Source organism: Cricetulus griseus, chromosome 7 (genome assembly GCF_003668045.3).
Source record: "Cricetulus griseus strain 17A/GY chromosome 7, alternate assembly CriGri-PICRH-1.0, whole genome shotgun sequence".
Taxonomy (NCBI): domain Eukaryota; kingdom Metazoa; phylum Chordata; class Mammalia; order Rodentia; family Cricetidae; genus Cricetulus; species Cricetulus griseus.
In genome coordinates, this window is record NC_048600.1 from 8,632,205 (window position 1) to 8,654,374 (window position 22,170).

Genomic DNA, 22,170 nt, shown 5'->3' on the forward strand with positions numbered 1-22,170 from the left:
AGATAAGGATGGCCTTGGAGCCAGAGTTCCCCATGACCTTTATTTAAAGAACGACTGAAAACTAATTACCTAACATTCCTACTGAAATGTCACCTGAAATATAACTCCTCCAAGGTGGGCAGGGGATCTTGCCCACTTTATGAATTCGAAACAAATGAAGAAGCTCATAAGGCAGGAAGGGAAGAAGAATCAGGAACATGCCCCATCCCCCACTGGCATCAACAATAATTCTAAACCTTCCCCTTTTACTTCAAAACTACAGCTGGGAAGTTTATAAGTTTTACAGTTTCTAACATAACACTATGTTAATGCCTTTTTATTTAAAAGAAACTTTTTCATGAAATGCTATAGTGTAGTGATGTGTGTTTTTGTTTTTTGGTTTGGGGTTTTTTGTTTTTTTTTTGTCAAGTTGACTGGATTGAGAACCATCTAGGCCTGGGCTGGGCCTGGTGGTGTATACCTTAAATACCTGCACTGAGGAGGCAGAGGCAGGTGGGTATCTATAATTTTGAGACCAGCAAGTTCCAGGATAGCCAGGGCTACACGGTGAGGTCCTGGAGAGAGAGAAAGGTGAGTAGCACCTGCCACGTGTTCCCACTGCCATAATATTCTACTTCATCACAAAATCAACAGGCTATGCACTAGAACCTCTGAAACCGAGGACCAAAACAGGTATTTCCACCCTCAAGCAAACAGCTCTGTCACAGCAGCAAATCTAAATAAAACACACTGCCTGCCTGTCAAAGATGGATAAAACCCAATAAAGAACATATCTGTTATGTATGGCATAATTGATGTTTGGACAGAATTTGGGTCCTCTGCATACCTTGGAATGGTGTTAACGAGTTGTCTGCACTAGTGTGTGTAATGTTTGTGTGTTAGCACATTCTCACAGAGGTTCCCTATGTTTAAAAATATGACAAGGAACTATAGAGTTAGATTACCTATTCCTTCAAGCCTCTCACACTTCAGATGGAAAACTGGAAATGCAAAGAAGATCCCACAGTCCACACAGAAACCCCAGAAGTGCCCACACAGCCAGAGCCAGTGCTTGGAGCTGTATACAGGGTACATCCCTTTCTCTCAGGGCGCAGTGCCTTTGGGAGACTATTAGACTGAAAGAACCTCAGAAAGTGAAAGTCAACAGCACCAGGGAACATTCAGAAAGTGTTCCTGGACCAGCTCAGAAAACAGATTGTGAAACTCAGCTACAGACTGGGAAATCCAGACCCCAGGGACACAAACAGGGCAGAGGTCCTGAGAACAAAAGCCTTCCTCTGACCACAGCCAAGCACCAGTGACCAAGGGTCCTTGCACTATCCTGGGTTTACGTACCAACTGCATCACACTGAGGTGAAGCAATGCTCTGCTTCCTCCTGGGTGTGTTCACGAGCAGCACCCACTCTTCCCACTCACACTCACTAACTAGCAGGTGCCCCAGATGCAAACATAAAAGAGGCCAAAGCATGCAGATGGTGGCACAGATGTTGACACCAGGCAGACCCAGGTAGAAAGCCAGCTCTCCAGCACCGGCCAAGTATCCTCTTTTAGCTCAGTTGTTTCATCAGTAAAACAGATCCTAAAACTCAAAGGCATTGCCACCGCTGGCACTGACATATGTGTGCTTAATCTGTCCACAAACCAAAGCGGCCTAAGGGTAATTAACTAAGTACAGTCCCTGGGGAACAGAGATCAGGCATCCAGGGAAGAAGACCGTAGATTCCCATCACCCAGAGTGGGAACAATGGAAACATTCATGTACATGTGCACACACATGGCAGGGTAAGACCAGAACAGATCTCAATTCCCACAGTCTCCTCAATATGGACAGGGTGTCTCCACGAAACTGCTGCCCAAATGTCCAGAGCTCCCACAAGCCTAGAGGGCCATCTGGCAACCAGGAGCAGCAAACGGAGCACAGAGGTCTGGACTACAGGAGCCAGATGGACTCCTCCCCTTTGTTTGCACACACGACTGCACACCTGCAGTCCCACACCCTGCCCCCAGTGCTGGTGAAGAAGGGAATGGTGACTCAACAGCATCTACCTTTTTGAACATTACCTCTTCTCCCATCAGATGTCTTCTGTCTCCATGCCAAGCTCTCTCCATCATACTCCACTGTTGGAATTGAGGGCTAAGGTAGGATTTCTCTGCCCTATGCACTAAAGTACTACTTCATCACAACTCCCCCTCTGAAAACAGGAAAGGTCATTAGTGAAGGGGGATCTTTCCAGGCCTCCTTACTCCCTTGTTATACAACTACAGACAAATTGCTTAATCTTTCCGAGCATGGTTCCTACCTCTAAGATGGACACAATAGCATTTACTTCAAGGTGCTGTGATAAAGATGGATAGATCACCTAGTACAGCACATGACACAAATGAAGCACTAATCCCTCAGCAATGGCATCAGTCTTCATCAGAACAAGCTATGACTGTGGTGGCAATCCAGCATTAATGACAACACCGCGAGCATGAAAACGGATTTAGCATGTATCGGCTCCTGCTCCCTGTAATGAGAAACTTCAGACCACCAAGGGCAGCATCTGCGATCCTACCAAGTGAATTGCAGATGTGTCATGAAATGTCCAGGAAAAGGAGTTGACTCTTAAGCCAATGAACACAACCACAAAGTATCTTCAAAGACTTTCTCCACCCTTGACAATTATTCCAACATGATACATTTCACAACATCTGTGAGAAAGTCAATGAAATAATGGAATTACCCCAATTTTCCAACTCTCTTCTTCCACAGAAATCCACAATATTCTTCATAGAAAATGGGAAAGTCTAGTAAAAGGAAAGAAAAAATCTACCAACTCTAAATGTCAGGTTAAGTATACATGAGACAGATAACTTTGCCTTAACTTCATACAAGAAAGCACCAGACAACTGGTCAAGTATACTTGGCCAATCTCTTAACAAGTTAAGAGCGCCTTTATTGTGTGGCTGTTGTAACTGAGCTTGGGCAAGATTCACTGGGTCTATGCCTAGTAAACTTGGAAAGCAAACAATAGACTGCTGTTTTGTAGCCCAGGCTGGCCTCAGACCTGCTATGTGATCAAGGATGTTCTTGAGCTCCTGACCCTCCTGCCTCCATCTTCCAAGTGCTAGAATTCCAAGCATGAACCACAGCACACTGATTACATGGTGATGAGGATCAAACCCAGGGCCTTGTGCATGTTAGACATGCACTATACCAACAGAGTTATATTTTCATCTAAGCAATAGCTTTTAAATCTTATAAATAATTGAGCAGTGGCGGTACACACCTTTAATTCCAGTACTCCAGAGGCAGAGGCAGGTGGATCTCTGAGTTTGAGGCCATCCTGCCTAATACAGACTAAGTTCCAGGACAGCCAGGACTACACAGAGTCCCTGTCTCAAAACAACAATAACAACAACAACAAAAATAAATAAATAAATCTTATAAATAAATCAACGGAAGGAACTCATGATATTGATTTAAAATTTTATAAATATACCAAACAAAAGAACTTCTGCTACTGATAGAAACCAGCAGTTGAAAATAATAATAATTTGGATTGGAAACCTAAGTACCAAAAAAAGAAAAAAAAACTTACTTTTTTGATCAGTATTAATGGACTTTGTATTAATAAGTAATATTTGAATCACTGTAAGGTGATTTGAGATGATGCACTGTGCACAGATATGTCACTCTGATTGGTTCAATAAAAAGCTGAACAGCCAATAACAAGGCAGGATTTCCAGGCACAGAGGATGCTGGGAGGAAGAATGGCAGAGTGGCCACCAGAAAGACCCAAAGGAAAGTCTTGAGATGAGATAACAGGCCATGAGGCACATGGCAGCATGGAGATGACTAGAAAAGGGTTAAGTTATGAGAGGTGATCAGAAACAAGCTTTCATAATTAATAATAAGTTTCTATGTCATGATTTGGGTTCTGGCAGGCTGGGCAGATAGACTCACTACAGTAAGATATTTTGCTGACACAAGTTTGTTATTTGGGTCATTTTTTCCTTTAAGTGAGTGTTGTGTGGTGCTTAGGATTGAATCCAGGAGCTCATACATGCTAAGTGCATATTATCACACTGAACTATACCTCCAACCCCTTCAATATTTTAACATAAGGCCTTTATGACCAAGACAAGGTTTCCCAAGCCCAGCACTGTTGATACCATGTGTCAGATAATTCTTTGTGCATTGTGTTTATCTCAGTTTCTTTTCTTCTGCTGCAGTGAGGAAATACCCTGACAAAAGGGAAAAGAGACTCACATTACATCCCATCACATAACATCCACAAATCAGGAATAGAGCAACGAATGCACACATGTTTGCTATTGATCAGCTCACTTTCTCTTCTCCTAGCCCATAATTCTCTGCCAAGGGGATGGTGCCACCCACAATTGGTGCATCTTCTCATAGCCGTGCTCAAAGTCCAACCTAATGTAGATGATCCCTCACTGAGACTCCCTTCCCAGTGATTGTAGATTAGGTCAGGATAACCCTTGCAGTGTGCTTAGCTGCAGCCCTGCCTTCTACCCACTACACGCTAGTTGTACCTTTCCCAAAGCCATAACAATTAGCAATGCTGCTAATCAGTGCCAAATGTCATTTGGAGGCCAAGGCACTCAGCCTGAGAGCCACTGACAGACTGCACAGTTGTTTCTGTTTTACAGGGAAGACCTTAAGTTGATGGGAAATAATTGTTTGTGGAACTCAGGCGTTCGAAACAGATGCATTATCTCCAATCTCACAACTATGCTTTATGCACATTTTAAAATGACTTGGCTGCACAGCAGTCTATGGTTACAGACCCCAAACTTTAGCCACTTTATCCTGACTTCCCCATGCCTGGTTATTTTTAATTGACATATTCTTTGCATCATGGTTGTGAGCAAGCAGCATTCCAAGTCCTCAACTCTAGAATTCTAAGTTTCACTTGAACTAATAAGGGCCCACCCCCACTTCTCGCCACCCTTATGTACCCACTGTTTAATTTTTCCCACAGTATCGAAGCCCCTGCTTTAAACTGCTCTGGTCTCACAGATCCAGCAAAAAATCAAGACTGAAAGGGGCTTTGTCTTTGTGGAGCTAGCTGTCTCATGAGAAATTTTCTTCTTTTATCTTTTACTTTTTTTTTTTTTTTTTGAAACAAAGTCTCTAACACAGGCTGTCCTCAAAGTCCCCAGATAGCTGGGCATGACCTTGAACTTCTGGTTCTGCCACCTCCACATCCCCAGTACTGGGATTAAAGTTATGTGCCACTGTGCTCAATTTATACAGCACTAGGGACCTGAACCCCAGGGTTTCGTGCACAGTAGGCACACTTGACCAATTGTGAGCTATATCCCCAGCCCCCCCTCCCAGCCATTTTCAAGGAGAAGTCAGCACAGGAAGGAATTGGCATATATATATATATATATATATATATATATATATATATATGATCTGCCTTAGCACTTTCTGCTACAAGACGGACCCCAGAGATGCAGTCTACTCACCAAGACACTTCTTATACATCACACTATGCAATGAATGTAATTATTAATTACATAAATCCTCCACCCTGACCCTCTGTGTAGCAGAGGCTAGCCTTGAACTTGTGATACTTATCCCTCAGCCTCCCAAATGTTAGGGCTATCAGTGTGTATGACCACATTGGCTTTAATAGCATTTCATATGACTCTAACCATGTACAAATGTTACAAAAGCAAAGACCTAAACAGTGAAGTTTATTCTTTTGGCATTAAATTTTAAAAATCCATTTACTATATTTAATAGATTTTATTTTCTTATGCAGACAAAAATCAGCCCACTCTCTAATATGCTATGTTACAACATCAACCTTGCCTTCAAATTATATTCCATTTTTGGAGTTCTCTAGTTTCTCAAAGTATTAACCAGAATATTATGGTATACCTTCTGGAGTATATTAACCTCGAGCTACATGAACTGGAGAAATGCAGAGAACAAATAAATAAGGCAAAGAAATCCATCTAGATAAATTCCATGGCATTTTCTAACAAAGTTACTTAGACTAGCTTTCTGCTGTCATTTACATGCTGTTTTCTCCCATACTTATGACATTTGGGGTGGGGCAGAGAGAGCATTGTGTGGGAGTGGTTACATGTTCTGAAGGCCAGAGCATCACGGATTTCTGGGGTCAGTCTAATTGATCAAGCTCCCTCAACTTTAAGTTAAAAGTAATTCCCTCATATCACACGGAATATGTGGCATCCCATAGGCAGCAAAAAGCTGCCAGGAGGAGGACCTCATGACAGTCCTACTTCTTTCTGAAGACCTGGAGGCAAGCAATGGTTGCTGGGCACAAAGGAACATTTTCTTCAGTGGTATAATTACCAGTGAGGAACCCATAGTCGTGTAAATAATCTTTCATCCATGCATCCATGTCCCTACAAACAACCCTGATGAAACTCATAGGGAGGCACACATAGACACACACACACACACACACACACACACACACACACACACACACACACAGAGGGAGAGAGAGAGAGAGAGAGAGAGAGAGAGAGAGAGAGAGAGAGACTCACGTAGAACTTGGTAGGGGGACAAAAAGGGGTGATGGGAGGTGATTATTACCAAATTTATACACATGAAATGTCATCATGAAATCCATTACTATGTAGAGTTAGTGTATACTAATTAAAACGTCAGAAAAACCTATTTGGAAGAACAAAAGAAACAATTATTTTGAGAGGACTTTGAAAATGCTGAGAGTGTCCTATGGAGGGCAGGTAACGAGAGCCAGCGTAGACGAGACTGCCCAGTCCTGCCTGTCCAGAAACTGACATGACTGCCAAGAGAGAGAATGGAGAGTTCTGGGCCCTTCCTATTTACATTTGTAGGGTATAAAGCCGAAAGCAACTAACCACAAGATGGAGATGTTCTCCCACCAGGGGAAGAGAGGCAACATGTTAACTCTATTTTCCTTCTCCTGAAGGTAACAAGAGATGACGGAGGCTGGAGGGGGGGGCGCCAGGGAGACCAGGGACTGCAAATGATTCTGAGTCTGCAAAAAACTGGCCCTTTTATCTGATTCTTTCTCTTATGTGTGATGCTAGAGGTCAAAGCCAGGGCCTTGCACATGCTAAGCTACATATATCCCCAGCCTGATACTCATCTGCCTGATGCTCCCAGTGAATTACGAGGTACCGATAAAGCTGGTGGAGAAAATACGGTTGTTTGAAGTAAGCACTACACCAAGGTGCTCATCACCCAATAGACAGTGCGCATGCTGTGTGGTCTTCCCAGCAGAACCATCCCTTCCCTAGCTGCAGTGAGGAGAGGAGTGAGGATGAAATACACAGACATCGGGGACTTACTCAGCTCACTCCAGACCTCACTGCTTATAACCCTGGCCTCCATGCCCAGTCGCTGCTGCCACACTCTAAATATACAGTATCCAATGATGTCACACCTGGTGCACACCAGGAAGACACTCAGGCCCCTGTTCTAATAGCTACACATCTGCCTCCCTCCTGAGAAGAGATTCTATCGTGCATTCTCATATATCCTGGTACCCCAAAGAAACATCTCCTTCTTCTTTGTGTTACATTTGCTCAGTGTGTGTGTGTGTGTGTGTGTGTGTGTGTGTGTGTGTGTGTGTGTACACATTCATGTGTACATGTGTCTGTCACAGTGTATGGGTGGGGTTCAGAAGACAACTTGATTCCTGGAATCAACCTCAGGTAATCAGGCTTGATAGCAAGCACCTTTACCCCCTGAGCCATGTGGCCAGCCTGACACTCTTGGTAACCTATCTAAAACTTCCGTCCTGGAGACAAGCGCTCTTCCTTCCTCTCATCGTTCTCTCAGTCAGCAACTTACTGGTGTCTGAATATCAAGCAAGCAGTCTACGTTATACCTTCTGTGTTAACTGAGTACCTGTTTCACGATAGATGAGTACACAGAAGACTTAGAGCTGGGGCTGGAGAGATGGCTTGGTGGTTAAGAGCACTGACTGCTCTTCCAGAGAACCTGGGTTCAATTCCCAGCACCCACATGGCAGCCCAAAACTGTCTGAAAGTCCAGTTCTAGGGAATCCATGGCACCAGGCATGCAAGTGGTGCACATACCTGTGCATGCACGTAAAATACCCACACATAGAAGAATAGAATAAATCTTAAAAAAAAAGTCTTAGTACAATGCCTGCCTGACACATATAAAGAGCTTAGGACAACTGAAGGGTTACTGTCAGGACTGAAGGGTCTCTTTTGTATTCGTATATGGTGCATATTTTTGTATGTATATTTGCGTGTGTGTAGGTACACATATCGGCAGATACACAAGCATATGTCAGCTCAGGTGCATGTCTTCCTCAATTGTTCTATGTCTCATATATTAAAGCAAGTTCTCTCATAAACCCAGAGCTCAATTCGGCTAGCCTAGCTACCCAGCTTGCCCTGGGGCTCTCATCTTTGCCTCACTTGAGCAGTGGGTTTACAGATAGACCACCACACGAAGGGGGTGCTGAGAACTCAAACTTTAATCCTCATACTTACTTGCACAACTGACTTCCCCAGCCCCAAGACTGATGGATTTTCAGTCCTCATCTCAGGATGCACTATTCTATGATGGGTCATCGGCCTGGTGCTGTTTCACAGCACACCCAATGTCCTGTGGGTCTTATGCTCTTCCTGCTCTTCCTCTACATAAGTCTACCCCCTCCAAGAACTCACCATCCAGTGGCCAAGACATGAAAGAGCACAACCATACAGCATAGGGCCAGGGGTCTAAAGTGTGACTGATCTCTCAGTCCAGCATCGTGATTGAGAGCACAGGACTTACAGTTAGAAGGAAACTGGCCTGAACTCTGGCCTTTCCTCCTATATCACTGTGTCGTCTGATCAAGTGACTACCCTATCCTAATCCTCCTTTATCAGAGAGGGAGGGAGGCAGGTGAGAAAGAGGGAGAGCACAATATAGATAGATGATAGGTAGATGATAGATAGATAGATAGATAGATAGATAGATAGATAGATAGATAGGTAATATAGACAGATGATAGATAGATAGATAGATAGATAGATAGATAGATAGATAGATAGATGATTGATAGACAGGTCATATAGATAGATGATAGACAGACAGATAGATACATTATAGAAAACAATGTTTGACACACATAGCCATTGCTATGGTTACTTGCAGAATTATTCTTAGCATCAAGATGCATTGGAGGTGGGGGTGGGGGTCATCAGGACACAGAACCAGAATTCAGCAGATATGCATGGCTGTGTCCGGAGCCTCATCTTTCAGAGCCAGAGATGATCACTGATGAGAACTCCCAGCAGTGTATCTGATTCCTGAGGCTGCTTTGACCAATAACCCATGAACTGGGTGATTTCAAACAGAAATTGCTCTCTCCTAGTTATGGAGTCCAAAACCCCAAACCAAGATGTTGAGCAGAACTACACTCCCTCCATTGGAGTTAAGAGAGAACCCTTCCTGTCTCCTCCAACTTCTGGGGATCTAAGGCTCCTTGTGGCTTTGTGGTTTCCTCACTCTGATCAGTGCCTCCATCTTTGAAGGGTTCCCTACCCTCCCTGTCTCTTCTCTTTGTGTCTTATAAGGAAACTTGACATTGAATTTATGGCCGTGTAAACTAGACACTTATATTTATTAAATAACATCACATTTACAGGTTGGAGGCAAATACTGCTCAATCAATTAAACATTGAAAATAGAAATGCCAAGGCATTTACCACAGAACCCAATTAAATAACCTGTAGATTGTGTATACTTCTCCACAGCTGTGGGAAAGGCTGAGCTGGATTGTGGCAAAGGAAAGCAGGATGGAGTAGGAGGGAGTTTGTTGAGGATGGTGTCTTTCTGAGCTCAACTCTTCTAAACAGTTGATATCTTTTATTGGTTTTCCTGCTGGTTATACAACCTAAAGCCAGGTTATTGCTGCCGCCTGGATCCTTAGGAGATCCATATGAACCTACAGGAGCCTTGAAGATAAAGACAGAAGCCTTCCAGACACCCCCCACTGGCAGCTGCTTCCCAGCCCCCAGAGGCTTGTCTGCTTCATGGTCCCATTCACAACTTCAAAGCCTCTCTCCAGCCCATCTCCCTGAAAGGGACCAATCTGAACTAATAAGGTAATCAGAGGCGGCTGACAATTTAAAACCATAAATGCCTATCTGGGCACTGGAGTACACGAGCACACACACACACACACACACACACACACACACACACACCACACACGCAAATCTGATAGACGTATGCATTGTAAATGCATCCTCATCAAATTTCACCAAGAGCTTTTCCAGGTTTCTTTATCCTACAAAAGCCTCCTTTGTCTGTTGTTTTCTTAAGAGTCACCAAGAGAGCCCTGGAAAGCCACTGCTCGCCCTCTGAAAGGACCAAGAAATTATTTCTAGACATCAGAGTCCTCTACCTATAATGCCAAATTAATTAACACTCAGCAAGACTCTGCACACTAATGAGATAAACGTATCAGGAGAGTCCCCAACATGTTAGTGCAGCTTCCTCTTCTGTAGTATCCAGTATCCTGGGCGGTCAAGAGAGTTAGGCATTTGCACTTCCTCCTCTTGATAAGTCACTAAATGAAAGAATGTTCCTTCCACGGATGACCTTCTGTTACTTCCTTTTTGAGTGACTGGTGGCTTGACTCAGAAGCGTCCCATTCAAAGGGTGACATTCTGTACCCAGAGCAGCTCTGCCTTAAGATAACATATAGATAAGAGTTGGTCAGACCCTTGGGTGAGGCCCACAGGGCATGAACTATCTTAATCACTGTCTCTATGGTAAGGAACCTCTGTGAAACCCAGGAACTCCCCAGCAGAGATCACAGTAGATGCTCCCCAGGACTCCCTCAATCCAGCCTCCACCATGTCAGGTTGTAGCATAATCCTCACCACTGTCATTCCTGGTCATTCAATACTTCCTGGGCCCTTCTCTTCTAGATCCCTAAATTTGATGTCTAAGACCCTTGTTGGAGAGGAAGAAAAGACACATCTTTTTAAGGCATGAATCATGTCTATTTCCCGTTCCTTGCTCAATCCAGGAAAAGGTGAGTTCCTACTGTCCATTGTCTTTGCAGGAAGAACTGGCTGAGTTTGGTTTCCAGGAGCCAGCGCAGATGGACTAGCTCATCTCCAGTCTACCCAGTCCAACAGCAAGGAGTTATTGGCTGTGGAGGGTTGCTGGGGTAGGAGGAAATCATTCTTTATTGGGGATGTGGTCACTGGTACATTTCCCATGTTGCAGTGGGTAGCACCACACACATGCACTACTGAGTTATCAAACAAACAAAATAAAGAGACTCGAAGTTGGGAGGGGGTATGTCGGGAGGGGCGTGGAGAGAATTGCAGGGGGGAGTGGGGGTAAGTACCTGAAATTCTGAAAGCTGAAGGAAGGAACAAAGAAAAATGATAGTTGAGCAGGTGCCCACGAGAGCCACCTTCCCTCCTTGGTTTCTGCTCCAAGTTCCTTTTGAGTTCCTGCCTTGATCTCCCAAAGTGGTGGACCCTAACCTGAACCGAGAAATAAACCCTTTCCCTCCCCTACATTGCTTTTGATAAGAGTGCTTTATCACAACAACAGACAGGAAATGAGAACAATGTGAAAGGTCAGCAATTACTCAGTGAAAAATTCAAGAGAAAATAAACAAAGAACCAAATATCCTTACAGGGTTAATTTCTATAGCAGCTGCTTAAAACCATTCTACTGTGGAAACAGTGTTCTGTGTATGATGCAGTGTACCTCCCAAAAGATTTTACATTTAAAAAAATAAAGAGAAAGGAGGGCTAGGAAGATGGTTCAGCTGGGAGGCTCTTGCCACACAAGCACGAGGAATAGAGTTCAAAGTCCCAGCACCCTCTTAGATGCCAGGTGGGCATGAAGGCCTGCCCATAACCCCAGAACAAGAGGGGAAACACAGGGAATCCCTTATCAACCTGGCTGGTGAGTCTATCCACATCTAAGTTCAAGGAAGAGACTCAAGGCTCTGAGTTCAAGGACAAGACCCTGTCTCAAAATGTAAGGTAGAGAGCAACTGAGGAAGACATATGATGTCAACCTTGGGCCTACACACACACACACACACACACACACACACACACACACACACACCTACACACATGTGAATATGTGGTGTATTATATGTACACCACACACAAAAAAAAAACAGGAATCAATATTTGTTTCTTTTATCTTGAACACACATATTATCAGAAGAATGTAGGAAATAGCAAAATCAGAAACATCAAAGATTTTCAAGCAGAACTTCTGGGTCTTTCCAAGGATTAAGCAAATGGAGATATTGGCTCCAAACATGCAGTCTCTTTTCCCCACACAGCAACACCATGTACATTATTTTGATTATTGCTGGTCATGATTGAGGTGTTTAGCTGACTTCTGGAACACAGAGGAAGAAAGTCACAGGCCAAAAAGAGAAGATGAAGAGAAGTTTATGGGTTTGGAAAAATTTGAAGATAAAGGCAGCCTGTGGGGGAAATGACTACATGGTAAGTAAGTATAGAAAAGGGAAAAAAAAATCATCATTTCCTAAAGAGCAATAAAAGAAGGGACAGGCTGACTGTGGGTGGTGCTGTTCCTTTGACAGGCCAGGTGGCACTATCAGCCTACGGCAGCCTGGTTTGTGTTTCATGAGAAAGAATCAGAAAAGACTACAGAGACCATGGCCATTCTGCCACCTTCACACTGTTCACACAAAGTTCACACTGCTGCAATAATAGGTTTCATGTTCCATGATTAATGAGCAGTTCCAGGCATCTCCAAGGCTTCAGTCACAAATAAATGTCCCCAGAATTTATACATCTAAACATGACCTCTCTCCAAGCTCTGTGGATTTGCAGCAATGCTGGAGCTCCACCTAAATGAGCACCCTAAAGACCACTCAAACTCAAAGTGCCTAGCAGGAAATTCATCAGCTTCACCTCCTGCAGCTGTTTCCCCATTGCCTCAAACCTAGAACGCACGCTGCTCAATACTATCTGTCTTAACCTCACTGCTCATGTCTGCCAAACTGATGCTAAAGTATGCTAGTGCAAAAAGAACAGTGTCCTGGCCATGTATTTGTGACGCTTATATGGACCATCTACAGTCATTACCACACAACATCACAGCTGAATCCAGACTGTGTCCCACACACATCAGGAGCAATACCACCTCCATACCCCTAGAAGTAGCAAAAGAAACTTGCTTCTCCCAACCACTCAAAGACAAAACACACAACCACCAAAATAGCTGATGCCATCTTGTTAGTTTTTGTTTGTTTGTTTGTTTTAACATGAGAAGAAATCATTTCAACAACTTGAATAGGTTCAACATGTTATTATGAACTCAGAAGAATTTGGTACCTACTTGTGCATGCAAATAACTCAGCAGCTCAACAACATAGACAATGACCAGAAATTCAATGCCTAGAAAAATAAGCATACTTATGTAATGCCTGGGGGGGAGGGAGATATAGAAGGATTTGCCTGCTGAAGTATTTTACTTGGAAATGCCCAGAACTGACTTTTTATCAGAACAATATAATCTTCTTCTCAGTGGCACGTATTAAATCATCTCCATAGAGAATAACTTTAATAGCCTAGTTGAAAAGAAAATAGTAACACCCAGTTAAAAAAAATGGCAAATTGGTAATGCACTGTCGAGGAACTTCAAAGTATGCTGATTCAAACACATCTAAGGCTGTTTTAAAAGATTTGGTTTTACAGCCTATCATTCTTGTATGTTGCCAAACAGAAGGAAATTCTTCACAAGCATAATTCCAATGTCACCCTCAGAGCTGAAAGTATCAGTACCCTTTCCCCTTTGCTGTGGCAGACATCAATATTTCATATAATGGCTCCTAATTTCCTAGGTCCCACAAACAATATGACACAGAGAAGAATCCCCCAAATGGCCCACAATGCAGGGATCCAATGGCACAGAACCCAAAGCAATCTGTAATGGATTAAACACACGGGGAATAAACAAATCTGCTACTGTAAGTATCCCAGATCATCTCTTGTTACCATGGCATCACCTATCCTGTATCTGTCCTTTCATTATCCTCTGACTATTCATTTGCCTTCCCACTATTCCTGCTCCACAATAGTCTTCAACTCACCTCTTAGATGCTATGTTGCGCATCCTCTAAGATGGTTCCCTGTGGTCCATGGTTCTTGGTAGTCCATACACACACTTGAATATAAAACAAACCAAATGACTCATTTCCAATGTAGCATATAGCAAAAGTGATGGGATGTTTACCTCTTAGTCTAGGTTACAAACAGGTCATGGTTTTCACTTTCCCCATCATTGTGATTTGAATGAGAAATGTCTCTGTCTTAGTTAGGGTTTCTATTGCTGTGACTCACAGTGACTCACACAAAGGAAAACATTTAACTGGGACTGACTAACAGTTTCAGAGGTTTAGTCCATTATTGTTATGGCAGGAAGCATGTTGTCATAAAGGCAGACATGGTGCTGGAGAATCTGCTGAGAGTTCTGCATCTTGATCCACAGGCAGCAGAAGGGAGTCTGTGTATCACACTGAATGGAGCTTGAGCATATAAGACCCCCAAGCCTGTGCCCACAGTAACACACTTCCTCAAAGAAAGCCACACCTACTCCAGCAAGGCCACACCTCCTAATAATGCCCACTTGTTATGGGCCAAGCATTCAAACACATGAGTCAATGGGGACCATCCCTATTCAAACCACCAGTTTCCTTAAGGCGCAGGCATTTAAACACTTGGTCCCCAGTTGGTTGGCCCCCAGTTGGTGGGTCCCCAGTGTGGGGAGGTTATGGAGAGGTGCAGCCTTGTTGGAGGAAGAGCATCACTTAGAGTAGGCTTAGAGGATTTAAAGTCTCGGCCCACTTCCAGTTTGCTCTCTGCTTTGTGTTTGAAATCGAATATGTGACCTCTCGGCTTTCTTCTCTTGCCAAGATGCCTGCTAACTGCTGCCATGCTCCCCCACCATGTGGACTCTTAGCCCTCCAGAACTGTGAGCTAAAGTAAACTCTTCCTTAACACACTTTTTGGTCATGGCATTTTTTACCTCAGGAAAAAAAAAAAAGTGATATACCCTTGCTCTTGCTCACTCTTGAAGAGGCCAGAATATTTCACAGTTGCCCTATGGAGAGGCCCAGCCCAGATGATGAGATAAAGCCTTCTCCTAGTGGTGAGCAAAGAGCCAAGTCCTATCCTAAACCAGATTGATGAACTTGGGGATTGACTTAACTCTTTACTCCCATTGTTTATCTAGTCAGCTGTTAAATATACTCACAGAGGACAGGGAGGATTAGAAGTAACAGTCCTCACCCTTGACAACAAGGAACTTTGAGGAAAAAAAAAATCCCATCCTCAGACCTCCAACAAGACCTACTGAAGTCCATCTTCAGGATGGGGCCCTAGAATGCATGTTACAAAATAAAAAGTTCAAAAGTGTTTCTGACGACCAGCAAAAGTAAAAGCCACTGCTTTAGTGAATCTTTTCTTCAAGGCTTACACAGTGATGCAGAGATGGGTTTTCTGGCCAAGACCTCAGCTAATAACTAACTGTGCCGTTTTGACCTAATCTTGATAGTGATATATTATTTATGATTTATTAAAGCTTGACTGAGAGTTCAGAAAAACAAAGTCAGCCTCAGGCTATAGAGATCAGACGATGGTGATACACACTTTTAATCCCAGCAGCCAGAAGTTAGGAGGTGGTGGTACACACCTTTAATACTAGCACTCAGGATTAAGAGGTAGATGGATCTCTGTGAGTCCAAGGCCACCCAGGATACACAAGACTGAAAAGATCTAAAAGAGAATTATAGCTCACACCTTTAATCCAAGCACTAGAGAGGTATAAAATACAGGAGCAAGGATTCAGTATGAGGCATTCATTCTTCAGCCACACTGAAGATAGAGGCATTCATTCTCCAATCATGCTGAGGAGAGGTTACAGTCTAAGAGCTCGTGGAGACAGGATCAGCCCATTCAGCCTGAGGTAGAAGTAAGAAGCTAGTGGCCAAATGCTTTGGTTTTCTGACATTCAGCTTGAAGCTTGAATATCAGTCTCTGGGTCATTTATTTTTTCCTGTTACAATCCTTGGATAGTCTATAAGAGCAGGATTATCGCCCTGACCCCCATCTCCACACTGTCTTCTCTGCTTAGGCTTCCCTAGTGCTGAACATCAGAAGTGTGAGTAAAACACAGCCGTACCTTCAAGAAGCTATTTACACAAGATTAGAAGTACTGTCCATTAGAACATTCATCCGCTATAAGAATAAACCAAAGAAAGGAAGCCCCTGTTCTTCCAAAGGAGGCATGGCCTTTAGGTTTCTGGGAAGTTCTTAGCATGGGTTGGCAAATCTGGGCATTCTCTTAGCACAAAACCACTGAACAGTAAAGAGTTACCTCCTTCTGTGAGTAACTGGACAGGCATGCTAAAAGACCTCAGAAGACTTCAAGTAAAACCCAGCCATATTTGAAGTGCAGACCTGTGGTCACCAGCCAGGGCTAGCCACCCACCGCCTAGCACCAGCTAAGAGGTTTTCATCACTCCAACAGGCACGCTGCCCCAGTTTATTTTACCCTTCATGCAGGGCCACAGTCACCCTGCCATGGCCCTAAGCAAACTACGTTTAACAGATCAACGATGAGCGTTCTCCAGACGGTGGAATGACAAACTATTCCAAAACAAATTTTCAAAGGGGAGGGGGAGAATAAAACAGATTTCTGAGTTTGTTTTTCATGGGCAGCTGGAAAAAAAAATAAATCTACCAAATACCAACACCTCTCCAGAAGATTTCTTGCCAAGTTTATGATGACTGGTGTTAAGAATGTGAGTTTCCGGTAGAGAATGTGACACATCACTGAGGCAAAGGCAAGCCCAACCCTGGCTAGCAGTCTCTGTCAGAACTGGGTAACACTTTCACTGTACTGAGTTTAAAATAAGGGCACTAGTGAAGTCACATCCATGTATCGCTTTGTGGCCTGAGTGCCACACTCACTTTCCAACATGATCAATAGGCCTCTCGGAACCACAGGCTGCTGAGGGCGTTCTGAAGAACAGAGTCCTGAGTGCTGAGCATGCTGGAGACACTGCACCCACATAATCTTTGTCAATAAGACAGGGAAAAGGACACCATGCAAAATAGTAAAGACAGTGGGTGCTTCTAGAAAAGAAAGGATGATACGGGATGAATTAAGAGGCAAAAACTGAAACTACACCATATTCCCTGTTCTTCTTGAGACAAGGTTTGTCTGTGTAGCCCTGACTGTGCTGGAACTCACTCTGCAGACCAGGCTGGCCTCGAACTCACAGAGATCTGCCTGACTCCTGAGTGCTGGGATTAAAGGATGACACGGGATGAATTAAGAGGCAAAAACTGAAACTACACCATATTCCCTGTTCTTCTTGAGACAAGGTTTGTCTGTGTAGCCCTGACTGTCCTGGAACTCACTCTGCAGACCAGGCTGGCCTCGAACTCACAGAGATCTGCCTGACTCCTGAGTGCTGGGATTAAAGGATGACACGGGATGAATTAAGAGGCAAAAACTGAAACTACACCATATTCCCTGTTCTTCTTGAGACAAGGTTTGTCTGTGTAGCCCTGACTGTCCTGGAACTCACTCTGCAGACCAGGCTGGCCTCGAACTCACAGAGATCTACCTGACTCCTGAGTGCTGGGATTAAAGAGTGCGCCATCCAAAACTGTCCAAGTAATGGGGAAAGTGATTGCTAAGCTGGTGGCTATGATAAGGACCTTCAGTCAATGAGGCAAATCCCTCAGTTTAGCACTGGAAATAAGGCTTCTGGGTTAGCAAGGCCCGTACTCCATATGACAGTCAAAAGAACTAGATGTGAGAAAGTATTGGAAGAAGCAACTGGCATACAAACAGCAAAGGAGCAGACACAAGAGGCTTTAAAAGAACACACATGATAAGCCACTATGTGGAGCCATGTAAGCTGGAATAGGGGATGATAAGTGGGTTGCAAACACGGCACCATGGGGAATCCACAGTGGAGACCACCTCATGCCTCCTACAGACTCTCCTTAGGCCATTTCCACACAGCACTCCAAGCAGCCAATTCAAAATGACTGGGATTGAATTTGAGAGTAGATAGGCACCACCTGACACATCACAGAAACTTCTAACTGTACATGGAAGTTTGTGATTCATTTATTGTGCTACAATGACTTGTGCAAGTTAAGGGCTATAGTAGTGTCCTTAGTCTAGGCAAGCCCCGCCAATCTCTAACCCTGCTTCTCTTCGTTACACTGGCTAGTCCTGAAACTCTTTTCAGTCTTCAAGGCACAAATGCCAGTTTGGTCGGAGTTAAGGACAAGTGTGAACTTCTGTCTCTATCCACTCACAATAAATAATTTACATACACCACTCACCCCACTCCTTAAAGACTACAAATCTTCAGCCATGTGAATACCTTTCTTTCTATGCTTACACAAAGCCTGAACTTAGAATTCAGTGCAGCCAATCACATTCAGAATTCCCCTCCCTCCCTGTACCTCATCCCCCAAGGTGAATTAACCATTGTCCTCACTGGGCAAAAACGTCCCTTGGGTTTACATTGTGTCCAATACTCACCTAAAGCAACTGTTACTAAAATCCAGTGTAACCACCCTCAGTGTAACTATCCCCATGGAGAAAGGGAATCAAAAATATTTGCATGTTTTAGGACTTCCAGTAAGTTTGGAAGGACAGAGAAAATTGAAAGAAGAAAATGGACTCATGTCCCCCTTCTCAACCTTCGACCATACATCATTTCAGAATCCTAGATTGTCATTCCAGCCTGCACCATGGTATAAATTAACTGACATGATCCCTGTTTTTAGCACTTGAACAGAAAGGTAAAATATGTAGCTATGGAATGAAGTCCACAGCTTAAAATGAGGACAATATGCATAGTTCTGAGTCATCCTGTGGGAAAGATGCTGAGGAGAATTTCTGTCCTGGTGTGAGCTAACATCTAGAAGAACTTGGATCTCCCAGACTCACAGTGGAAAACACTGTTTCTCTTGAATATCCAAGTTAGATTGCCATCAGCACCATGCATTTGATAACTGAACACACACACACATACACACACACACACACACACACACACACACACACACACACACACACACACACACCTAGAAAGGAATTACTGCTTATATGAGATTCTCCTCCTTAGGGTCTCCTCCTTAGACCCAGACTTCCTAACCATATGGTCTCAACTATACAGGAGAAGGCAAAGAGTGTCTGGTTGGGTTCTAGTTGGGATTTTATTTAGTTGGTGTTTTATGTTTGTTTTTCCTATTTTTGTTAGCTCTATAGAGGTTCTCTGCTTTGCATCTAGATTGTTCCTTTTCACCTACACACTCAGCATTTTTGTCACAGCAAGCCTGATCCAAAAAAGGCATCCCTTTAAGGTGCCTGAAACCAGATCCCAGGGCTCAGTAGAAGTTTCCATGTTCATCCTTTTGATTTATGTGTCTCATTACTGCAAAAGGCTGCAATAACTCTCTTCTTTCTTCTTGGTTACTGGCTTCAAAATACTGTATGCTTGATTACCCAAGTACATTAAAACTAATTTAAATCATCATCTTAAGCACCAGTATGCTCAACAAACCAGAAAAGACCCCCGGAACTCAAACTCTATCGGTCACGTTTTATACTCTGTGGGACACGAAATAGCAAATCCATCAAGGTAATGGAACAGCGAAGCCTTTTACAGACAGGGATGAACGAACTCTTTAACTGTTAAAGGTAAAACTCACATCCTCTCCTCCTCCTGCTCCTGGAAGATGAATTTAACACTGATGGCTTTTAAGGATAACTCCAAATGGCAGCAAGTGTATAGCTATAAAAACACCATAAATGCCCACATTTGTGTAAACCCCAGGGGAAATTAACAAGTTGGCAAGGCTTCTTTTCCATCCTCTCCTGTCATTCCCATCCATGTGTATCATATTCAACACTCTTTGGGTTTTAAAGGCCAGGCTTTCTCTCCTGCTGCCATTACACTAAGCAGTAAATATAAAGATGGCAAGACTGAATCAGCATCACTTAATCTGAATTTCTGTAATGGAATCTCTAACCAAAAAAAAAAATTGAGAGAAGCTGCTTTTTTCTGTGCCAAAATGTGATCAAAACATGGCATTCAAAGAAGTATATATGTGCAATTACTACAAACTATCAACCTGAAATGCAAGTCGGGGACTGTATCACTTATTGTCTCCCTTAGTTTGACTATCAACTATGATTCCATATCTGGAAAATATTTCAGAATATTCATTTGTATAAAAAGGAAACAAGAAAGAAAGAAAGAAAAGAAGGAGGGAGGGAGGGAAGAAGGGGGAGGGAGAGAGGGAGGGACGAATGAAGGAAGGATATATGAAAGAACAGAGGATATAGGAAGGAAGAGTATGGAAGGCTCCATGAGGATCTTATTCACAGGAACTAGTACATTTAGAAGAAGTGGATCCATCATGCATGAGCCTCACTCAGTAGATCACTTTAACTTGGAAGCTTTAGCTGTTCTTTGTTCCCTTTCAGTTCCCAGGAGCCTACCCACCATGGTCCTTGGCAGGAATTCATCTCTTTGAAATGAGGTGATGATTTCATTCATTTATTAGTGATTGAACTCTGAGGCTACACATGACCAACTAATTTTTTAAACATATTGACATATATATTCTTTTTACCTTTTCATGAGCTAGTAGAGATTTTAGGAAGATTATAAAAACTGTCTCATTGGCCAGGCGTTGATGGTGCTCGCCTTTAGTCCCAGCACTCGGGAGGCAGAGGCAGGTGGATCTCTGTGAGTTCGAGGCCAGCCTGGTCTCCAGAGCAAGTGCCAGGATAGGCTCCAAAGCTATACAGAGAAACCCTGTCTCGAAAAAAGAAAAAAAAAAAACTGTCTCATTGAACAACCACTACTTTGAGGGAGTTTACTCCAGGCCAAAGTAGTTAGAAATCAAAGCATGGGCTCTTTAGAGGAGTGAAAACACTCCACGTACACAATAGGATAATGTTGACTTTGTGTGGACATGTTTGTCAAATGCATGGGATGTACACTTAAACTGAACTCTGTATAAAGAATGGGATCTGAGCTGGGTGATGGTGGACCTCACCTTTAATACCAGCACTCGGGAGGCAGAGGCAGGGGAATCTCTGTGAGTTCAAAGCCAACCTGGTCTACACAGCCAGTTCCAGGGCAGGCTCCAAAACTACACGGAGAAACCCTGTCTTGAAAAACCAAAAAAAAAAAAAAAAAAAAAAAAAAAAAAAAAAAAAAAGAAAGAAAACCAAAAAACAAAGAATGAGGCCTGCTTAGTTATCACCTGTGAAGATGTAACCATAAAACTGGGGGACACTGCAGAGGGCCATCTGGGGGTGAGGTATATGGAAAAGTTCTGCATCTTCCTTCAAATTCTGCTGTAATGTTAAAACTGACCTTTAAAATTAAAATTGTGAAAGCAGAAAATGTATTTTGACTCAACAGTCAACCTGAAAGAGTTCCCAACATTACAGAGGTGGAATAATTGGAGCAGTAAACTAAACAACGATGTCATAGCCCAAAGAAAAAAGTGAAATAGAAATCATAAATACAGGAGAGAGACAGAACCTCCTTACAGACCAATTCCAAGAGAACAGGAAGAAACACCTCTCTCCAAACAGAGGTCAATACCTAGTGATTTGTTTCCAATAGACTATCAAGGGATGGGGACACAGCTAAGATGATAGAGTGCTTGCCTGGAATGCATGAAGCCCTGGGTTTGGTCCTCAGCACCATCTATACCAGGTATATTGGTACAAATCTGTAATACCAGCATCTAAGAGGTAGAGACAGGAGTATTACAAGTGCACGCTTATTATCAGCTACATAGCAAGTTTGAAGCTTACTCAGGCTATAAGACCCTGTCAAAGGACAAGAGAAAGAACAGTAACAGTACAAAAATGGGGAAAATAAGCGTTTTATAGACACTACCTCCACTCACCAAGTGGTCAGGATTGCTGCCATTAGTGACAAGTCATTTTTTCACAGTGGTTTTATTTGAGTTTTGTTTATGTGCATGTGAGTGTGTGTATGGGTGCCTACAGAGGCCAAACAAGGGCATTACAGCCCCTGAAACTGGAGGTGCAGGCAGTTGTGAACTATCCAACTTGGATAC

At 43.2% G+C, this 22,170-nt stretch overlaps 1 protein-coding gene across 6 annotated transcripts in view; it reads right to left on the minus strand.

The window, feature by feature from the left end:
- Positions 1-22,170, minus strand: part of Ltbp1 (latent transforming growth factor beta binding protein 1) — a 373,886-nt gene that overhangs the window by 259,466 nt on the left and 92,250 nt on the right. The window contains exon 1 of one of the 6 annotated variants that reach the window (XM_027426073.1): positions 14,121-14,158. The exons of the other annotated variants lie outside the window; for them this stretch is intronic. Within the exon in view, the coding sequence (XP_027281874.1) occupies positions 14,121-14,143 (23 nt within the window). The 5' untranslated portion in view covers positions 14,144-14,158. Of the gene's footprint in view, positions 1-14,120; positions 14,159-22,170 lie in introns of those variants that run through there. 6 annotated transcript variants of the gene reach the window in all.